This window comes from Pyrus communis, chromosome 3 (genome assembly GCF_963583255.1).
Source record: "Pyrus communis chromosome 3, drPyrComm1.1, whole genome shotgun sequence".
Lineage (NCBI taxonomy): Eukaryota > Viridiplantae > Streptophyta > Magnoliopsida > Rosales > Rosaceae > Pyrus > Pyrus communis.
The window spans coordinates 6,077,395-6,086,938 of record NC_084805.1 but is presented as its reverse complement, the minus strand read 5'-3'; the positions used below and the strand labels follow the sequence as shown (position 1 = coordinate 6,086,938).

The following is a 9,544-nucleotide window of genomic DNA, read 5'->3' as shown; positions in this document are numbered from 1 at the left end:
AGCATAGCAAACGAGCATGTCCCAACACCTCCTAACGGCGCCAAAAGATCAAACCACACAAAGCCCCAAGAGCGAAGATGAAGATAGCTCCACCATCCATCAACACCACCCGCAAAGATCTATATCATAACTCTAAAGAAGCCAGTGAGGACACTGACAAGCATTGATAAAGAACCAAAGAAGCACGCAAGAAGAAAGCTCCCACGAGCAACATCGCCGACAAGGGTGAACACTGGGCAGGACCAACAAAGGCCAACAAAGGTGGTAGTGCAAGCACCCGAGCCGAAGCTCTACACACCCTCTCGTAGATTCGCGACAAATCACGGTTAAGAGAGCCATAATGGATCTGAAAGTTGGCCAAGGGATGATGGAACCAAAAGAAGGATAGAAAAGCATGAGGAATGGAGGACATGGAGGGGTGAAAAATCCACAAACTAGAGGAAGAAAATGAATTGATTAGAAACATGGAAGTGAGAACAAATAGCGGAGAATAGAGGGACAATCGGAGTTGAGGGCTTTATGATCTAGGGCGAAGAATTAAAGGAAAGGGTTCGGAGAAAATTAGGCTAGAGAATAGGGAGAAAACGTAGAGAAATGAAAAAGAAAGGGGACCAAGGTTATCACCGACCCTTGCCAAAAGCAAGGGCTAGCGACAGAACGAATTCCTTGATCTGAAGACTAACACACACGGTGAGAAGAGCTCTCACAAAGAGAGAAAAGCTCTTAATCTTTGCAAAATCAAAGATCTTTAATGTAGCTAAAAGTTATGATTTCCCTATGCGGAATAGAAAATTATGTAGCTACCAAAGTTATAATTTTTGTACGGGAAGCAATAAGTTATCCAACTCCCTAATTGCATAAGGGGTGAAAGTAACACAAAATTCCCAATTTTACCATGACATTGTTTTTTCACAGCGTCAACCTCATCGAAGAAAATCGTCGACCTCACTCACCAGTACAAGCCACTGTCAATATATCTTAGCTTCCTCCAACATCTCACTTCAGTTAGTCAATGAATATGACTATGGAATAAGTCTTTCTTTTGATGCAGCCGAATGAATAAGAATATAGAATAAAGAGGAAATTGTAACAAGAGTCCCTCAACTTTAATCCAATAGCGTAATAGTTCCTCAACTAGATCATTATTCCCTTAACTTCTCAATACTTAGAAGTCAAGGTTGTCTTTTGATTGCATACTACTAGGAGTAATTTGCTTCTTCAGTTATAGGAAGTGTCAATTTTTTTTTTTTTAAATACCGACATTTTTATCCTAAGCTACACAAGGAGAGGTGAAGAGTCTGAACCCGAGATTCAGTGGATTTAAAAGTAAGACTCTAACCATCAGAACAATTCACCATTTATTTTAAAAGGCATTGTTTGGTTTCTTTACCATTCATGCTTTAATGGTTTATCTTTGTAAACCAACAAATGTTTCTAAGAGAGAAAAATTATCAATTGCATGAATTATACATAATATTATCATGCGACGAAAATAAACAAGTACCTTATGAACACTAGGACAAATAAACAGCTATTTTGTGATCTTTGGTAATGTCTAACAGTGCTGGCACCAACCATCTCTTAACAACGAGACCCACGTTTGTCAAGTTATCATTTAACGGATGAAGTAACATACTAATCGGCTGATACAGTAGTGTAGTATTCTTGTGGGTTTGGGCATGAGTTTGTACAGACAGTTCTAAGCTTAAATATTCATTACCGTTAACAGGCCTAATTATAATACTTGTTCACAAAAAACTTTAGGAGAACGAAAATTAGATACGAGAGCAATCAATATTTAAATAACAACCAATGTTACAAACTTACATACAAAAATTTGTTGCAACACTATTTTTGTGCCCAGATTTTGGGGGCTCAGGTATCTGATATCCCATTCTTGTCAGTTGAGCTTGAGCTGCAACGACGTTGGCCTCTTGATGTAATGTATTCGTTTTTATCTCCACACGCTCCATAGTCCACTCTCAATAACAAGTTTTGAATATCCTTAAATTTTGTTAGGACATTATCTTCTCGTTGGAAGTGACTCATCAATGGCTAGAGAAAAAATAAGGGAGAGAAAAGTAAAACTCCTCACTTGTTAGTCGGACCACGTAAAATCTTCTTCGTCAATTTCATCGGACTTCAAGGGATTGCTAACTTCAGCAGCAACAGCTTCTTGATCTTGAACTTCAGCAACATCAGCTTCCTGATCTTGAACTTCTTCCGACTTGGGTTTCGCCATTCCCTCCTGCAAGCAATAAGAAGCAAATTACTTTTTATACGAAGAAAAAGAAAAGAAAGGAAAAAAAGGCATTTAATCGAAAGAGATGGAAAAGCACGAATGATTGTAAGTTATATTTATAATTGAGCACAAGCTGCACCAATCATCAGTTAAAAATCTAAAAGAAAATTGCAAATACATGATCCTTTCACAGAGGAGGTCGAAGGGCAAGAGAGGCATGTCAACGAGTCACACAAGTTCCCGTATTACACATCCAACAGGTTGGTTCTATGAACAGATTAAAGGGCATAAATCAATAAAGTTGCATAATCGAAGATCAGTCAATTTGAAATTTCATCTAGATCCTTTATTTCATGAATAAATCCTAAATCATCGGCAATTCCCATATGCAAATTCTTCCATTTGACATACTACCTACGACTGGAGAATTACGAGTACAGGAAACAATTTGCCTATAAATATGAATAACCATCTTCATGAAGGTTTAAATATAAAATAAATACATACAAACACTAACATTAGCATCTCAGCAGAAGAGAAACAAAGAAAACACAGAAAATGCATACATCAGTATCCCGAGTCTGCTCTCTTAGTCCTTCCTTCTTGCCAGTCAAGTCAACTGACTCATCTGCATTAGATTCCTTGTTTGCCTGAGCAGCTTGTTGCAGCTTCTCAATATATGAAGTAAATTGGGAATGATCTGCACGAGAAAATCACTTTAGTGTACCACTGTATATACAATTTTCCTGCATCCTTCATCACATAGATTCCAATCTCCATCCAAAATAATGAATAAGAAGAATTTCATATGTACATGTAGGCAATCGACAATCTTGGGTACAGTTCTTAATTCCACCCAACCACCCAAGAAGGGAATGATTAAAACAGTAAATATATAAGAAAAGAAAAATTAAGGACTGACCTGTGGAATGAGTCGAGCGACTTAGTACGGCTTCTGAGATGCGTAATGGATGTTGACGCTCTTCCTTCTTGAATTTTAACTTGACTTGATGACGCGTTCGACCAGGAAAATAAAGTTCTTGAATCATAGTAAAATCTGATCCACACTGCTGAATAGCCTAAATCACATGTGAAGGGCAGATTTAGTTTGACCTATTATACAATTAGCTTAATCAGGCATGAATCTAGTGTTAAGAAAAATTTGGAAGCAAAGAAAACATTTCCAAACATGAGCACATCCTCGGGTAGTTAAAAATTATTGGCAGAGATCTACAGATTGATTCCATGTGTTGGTTCCATTATCACCATTCTCTTTGAATTCCCACGATATCCATAAATTTGACCAAGGAGATCATGAATTGACCTAATCATCTAACTTCTAAGTCTGCAGATACCACTAACCTATAAGCCCAGTTCTAAGCTGATTGACCAATCCACAAAATGAGAAAGATATGAGATTTTTCCATTAATAATTGATAACCAGTTAAATGTAGTGAATTTATAGGTACATTACCTCATAGAACAGTTCTGTGTCCTGCTTAGACCATCTTGCAGTCGGTGCTTTGTCCATGTAAGTTTGGTAATTGAGGAGAGAGGAATTAACATGATAAGTTGCTTGGTTTTCATCAGTGCCATGTTCTGAAGGATAGAACTCTTCATTGTGAGAACCTTCCTTATGAGAATCATTGTTCGTACTGCAAGGAAAGAATAATATGAAATGTGGATTAATGGACTACATATGACTCCAACAATCACACAAATGATACTCTATTCAGAATCAAGCATGTCAACCTTTGTGTCGTGTAAGTGTGTGTGCATGTGTCTCTGTCTCTCTGTGTGCGTGTGTGATCTAAAATATAAGCCACAACAACAATGGCAACAGTTCTTCACAAATAACAGCTTTTACTCAAAGTCAAAGTTCTACGTATCATCAAATATTTTTCACACTAAAAATTGCCCTATGCTTACCAGGCCCCCACCCTCCTGTCCTAGAAAGAAAACATAATTATATTTAAGAAATCTGCCATGCCACATTGTTCTAGCCTCAAGTGGGCCCAAATAAAGTTAACAATTGGTGAAAGCATACTCAATCAGAAGGCCCAACTCACAATCATTCTATTCCATCATATTAATAAATTGATACTTTCAAACAGTACATCTTGGATGGCCATTTTATACAAGAGACAAATAAAACATCTTTCAACTACTTCATCCTGTTCACTTAATACCATCTTTGGACAAATGACAACAAGTGTTTAGAGCTTGTCACACAACCAGAAGGCCCAACTCACAATTATTCCATTCCATCATATTAATAAATTGATACTTTCAAACAGTAAATCTTGGATGGCCATTTTATACAAGAGACAAATAAAACATCTTTCAACTACTTCATCCTGTTCACTTAATACCATCTTTGGACAAATGATAACAAGTGTTTAGAGCTTGTCACACAAAATAGTGCAGATTTTAGGAGTGCATTAAATGTGATCAACACAAAGATCTTGTCATAAAATTTGCACTACTTTGTGTATAAAGATAAGAAATTCAATCAACCATCATCAAGATCTCCAGGAACATCATGATATTGAATTTGAAATTACATAACTTAAACAAGTATGATCAACATAAAGATATTGGCACTTATGGCTTCTGTATTAAGAATTCCAGTACCTTTCATTGGGCTGTTGAGTTGTCAATTTTCTTGCCTCCTTAATCTGCCCGTAGGAACAAACAAAGAAGTCAGTGTCAATGTTGGAAGTGAAACCATATTATACTTCGTCATGTGAAAATTTGACCACGAAAACCAGATGGTACCTTTAACAGCTCCTTATGCTCTGCTAGACGAATGAGATCCTTAAGAGATAATTTATAGGGGTCAAATTCCTCCTCTGGGATTTCAAGCAAAGACTTGTCCACTACAAAAGGTAAGGAAATTAGAATCATGATGGACATCCAAATTTTGTGTCACACAATCTTAGATATCCAGATATTCATTTACCTTGTCTTCTGTTTCTACGAGTTGAATGGGAGAACTTTTTGGGAGCGTCTTTGGTTGACTGATCAGATGCTTCCTTGGTCTTCTTATGCTTTCGAACTGGTTCTTTTCCAGATACAGGTTTCTTGGACTTTCTGGGGGCACTTTTCCTCTGCGATGTCTTATGCTCCCTATATTCATCAATATTATCCTCATCTTCATTGATCTTAGAATCACTAGAAGGTTCAGCAGTGAAGCTGTCATCATTAGCCTCGTCTGCCAGCTCATCAACTTGTTTATGAGGTACCCGCTTCCTCAGCTGCCTGGATGATGTCTCACCTTCACCCTTCTCGGTTGCAGAAGATTTGCGCTTCTGAGGAAGATCTGATGTAGTAGAAGTGTTTCTATTTCTACTCTTACGACCCTGCCCAATCCAGAAAACAAAGAGAAGCAGGTATCTTAACACAATTAACAGTCCCATACGAAATGCATGGACAAATATTATAGTTAAAAAATGTTACCACTTTTTCAGGTGTTCCACCAACATCTTCTGAATGCACAGCATCCCCCAAAATGGCACCATCCGAGTGGTTAGTTTCAGCCAGGTTTTCTGTATTCACTTGGGAATCAGAGGTTGGATTCAGGGTGCTAGAATCTCCAAGCCTCGGAGACGGGTGATCAATAACATGTCCAGTAGGGAAGGCAGGAAGCGAGCTCTCATTCATGTCACCAGTTTCAAAATGTACCAAATGTCCAGCTTGTGAACCCATGTTAGGCTCAACTTCAGAGCAAGGGATGTCAATATTCTCCTTTCCCTTTTTCACTTTGAGCTTGGGTTGATGTTTGCCAGCATGTCGTTCTACATCAACCCAGATTCAATTGAATACCCAACATACAATACGGTAGCAAAATACAAAATTCAAGTGATTGTGGATGCACATACCGGATGAAATGGCTACATCAGACCCAACATCTAGAACTTCAAAGTCAGAGAAAGCCCCATCTACCTGACACTATACTGCCCAATTAATCAAAATCAATAACTCAACAAGAATCACTTTTCTGTGATAGTACAGGTCTTTACCTCAGGTTCTAACTGCATTTCACCCTGTTTGTTAGAGATGGAAACTTCTCTGCAGGACATTGGATCTTGGGTTGTACAATAATCAGAACAAGTTTCAGCTTCTGCAACATCACACACCACAAATGATGAGGACTTGGCAGAACAATGTGTGGTATCATCAAAGTTTTACCATTGAGAAAATTGCCATTTATGAATCATGATTAACAGAAGATGAAGGGAAGAACTTGTCACCTGGTTTGGTACCCGTATCAGCCTTATCACCGGACTTATTGACAGCAATCTCTGCTGGAAGAACAAGCGCTTACCGCAGTCAACAGACAGTACTAATGCAATTTTTAACTGTTTAGAAAATTTTTGCATTTTGCAAAAGTCACCTGTACCCCTTGTCGTTTGACTGATAGAATCATCAAGACATTCCAATCCAGAGAATATGTCTGTATTCTGGAAAACATCATAACTTATCAACAAGAAATGAAAAACAATGAAACCAGGAAATAGGTAAATACTCTTACCTCCCCCGATGCTTTTCCATCAGAACCTGCAACGTCTGCAGTTGATTCGCAAGATCCGGTGTCCTTCTTGCCATCAGACAATGGAATCACATTGTTTTCTGATGGCTCTATGCTCCCAACTTGATCTGTTAGTTTACTGTCTCCAACATCAACAGATGGAACACTATCTGAGATGGTGGTAGATAATGTTACAGGTATTTCTGTTATGACAATCGGAAGAGCAGGGGCGGCTGCTGTAGATGCTACCCTGCTAGGCCGTGGCTTTGCCTTGGGTCGAAATCGGCCACCAGCACGAGCTGCCAAAAAAGAACTTGAAAATCAGTTAGGCCATCTCTTGAAGTAATTACAAATGGAAAAAATGACAAGTTTTTCGAGTCCTAGATGCACGGCTTACCAGGGACACCAGCAGGCGCAAGAAAAACATCGTCCCAATCCGACATTTCAATTATAGCAGAAGCCTTGTCTTTAAATAAGGTAAGGGAAGAAAACTAACAAAAAAACCAAATTCAGTTCAATGGATAGAAATAAATTTAACTAAGTAAGTTCTATTTTCAGTCCAAAGTTATAAAAAAATTAAAAAAACTAAAAAAGAGAAAGAAACACAAATTACTTTAATTTTAACCCAAAATTAATGGTGTTTTTATCTTCCAAACTAAGATAATATGGTCCTGAATTGGGATAGATCGGTACGGACCAAATGTATACAGATGATCCCATCAGAAACGGGGAAACAAATGAGAATAATTTGATATGGCAATTACCACATCAGAATAAGACCCGAATAAAACCAGCTACAAGCATTTAAACGTATCACTTATATGTACATTTACAAAAAAATAAAAAAATAAAAAACATGGTAATACCGGGGAGAACTAACAAACTACAAATTAAGAATTGATAATCTAACCTCAATTGTGATTTGATTCCGCAAAAGCTTAGTAATTCGAAGATAAAATCAAAATTGGCACACAAAAACACAACTTCAACGAATCCTCGATTTCAAACTGACTAATGGGGTCGAGTAAATTTGTAAATTGATTGTATCTAAATCAAACTAACTAAAAACCAATGAAAATTTCTATCAAAACCCAGCAGATAATCCTTCACACACTAACAAATTATCAAAAAGATTCAAAATTCAATCAATCCCAACTCGCAGAGAACTTCAAATCTGAGATAGAAAGCTTCAATCACTGGATTCAAATTTCAATAAAAAAATATTGGGAATATTGGGATCAATACAAAACAGAACATTCAACTCTAGTCAAAGGAAAACCCTAAATGACTTACCGAACTGAGCTTGGAAGAGCGAAGAGCAGAGATTCCACTGAGAGAGAAAGTCGACGACGATCGCAACAGAGCACATTTGACGACCGAATCGAAGAAAGGGAGAATTTGGAAAACGATATTGCGGAGTAGAGAGAGGGAGAGAGAGTGAAACGGTCCGGAGCTCTAAATTGGAAACAAGAAATTTTATACCTAAGGTCCGGAAAAGGGCTCGAAACCGGCGGTGGTGTGAGACTTCCCGATTTCGATCTGCCTAACTGGGTGGCGGGTGACAGGTGACCTGCCCTTTGAAGGCCGGCCGACGAGGAGGAGAGCCAAGTCGGTGGCGACCTCGCCAGTGGCCGCACGGCGCCGTAAATTTGAAGAGCAGAGGTGCGACACTGTTCGCCCAAGGAGAGAGGAGAGGGAGGGGACGGGTACGGGTCTGACGCGCGGTATTGTGCCAACTGCTGTGCTTATGTAAACAGTTAAATTCTAAATATTAGCAAAAAGGTCGTGCTAGTTTAGATGGTGGAAGCGACTATTTGACGGATGTAGGCTAGGTTTCTGGGGTGCCCTCGGTTCGATTCCTACTATTGGCACGATACTATGGTTTGTATTTTATGTGAATTTCAAGTTCGTATGACATTTCAAGAAAATTTTCTTCTTGAAAAAGTACTCTGAAGTGTTACTTTATTTTTTTTAGATGAGCTTTTCCATGAAACGCTTCAATGATCTAGACACTTTCAAGTCTTTTTTGCTTAACGAAGTCATAAGTACTTGGTTGTCATAACACACTTTTAGCCCCTCTAGACATCTCTCAAAGGAATCAAAGAACTATCACTTATGCCAACGGAGGTTAGTTAAATTGTTAATGATCTATCTCCTCCCCAAATGAAGGTCTAGGTTCAAGTTCCGTTGTTGACAATTTCTCTTCGTGTGCTATCTATAAAAATTAAAACAAAGGATAAGACCCTCTTTATAAGTTCTCAAAGAGATTTGTAGTATGTCTTGGCTTGGGATGAGATACCCTCACCTCCCCTTAAACCACTCTTGACAAAGCATAACTAACTATCGCTTATATCTTTCGTGGGGCTAATGTTATTGCTCATTGTATTACACATTTTAGTTTTTAAAGTCAATATCTTTCTTTCAGGAGAGAAATTGGACCTGTTTTTAACCTAGCCCATTAAGTCTCCACCCGTTAGTTGAAATTTTGCGAGAGAATTGGGTCGTGTTAATGAGTTGAGTCCGTCTTACCAGCTCCATGTTCGACCAAAATTACTAATGAATTGTATCTCTAATGTGTAAATACTTTATATTTAAGGTTGCTTTATTTTTTATGTTTATTAGCTTAGCATGTGATACTATTTTTCCTTTACCAACAATTTTCTTATGTGATTTTATCCAATGTTAACGTGGCTACTCTTTTATATGTTGAGCATTATCTAAACTGCATATTAATATAACTTTTTTGTTAACCAAAAGAAGGTGAAAACACT

The 9,544-nt window shown here is 38.0% G+C and overlaps 1 protein-coding gene across 1 annotated transcript; it reads right to left on the bottom strand.

Annotated features, from left to right (window-relative positions):
* Positions 1-1,601: 1,601 nt before the first annotated feature.
* Positions 1,602-9,311, bottom strand: LOC137728116 (uncharacterized). Its single transcript, XM_068466997.1, has 17 exons — positions 9,303-9,311; positions 8,348-8,512; positions 8,067-8,228; positions 7,171-7,264; positions 6,777-7,072; positions 6,639-6,705; positions 6,496-6,549; positions 6,265-6,365; positions 6,124-6,193; positions 5,702-6,039; positions 5,205-5,604; positions 5,021-5,121; positions 4,877-4,920; positions 3,717-3,897; positions 3,165-3,321; positions 2,809-2,942; positions 1,602-2,248 (listed from the first exon to the last, which is right to left on the bottom strand). The coding sequence occupies exons 1-17, from the start codon at positions 9,309-9,311 to the stop codon at positions 2,099-2,101; spliced, it is 2,523 nt and encodes an 840-aa protein (XP_068323098.1). The 3' UTR covers positions 1,602-2,098.
* Between the last annotated feature and the right edge of the window lie 233 nt (positions 9,312-9,544).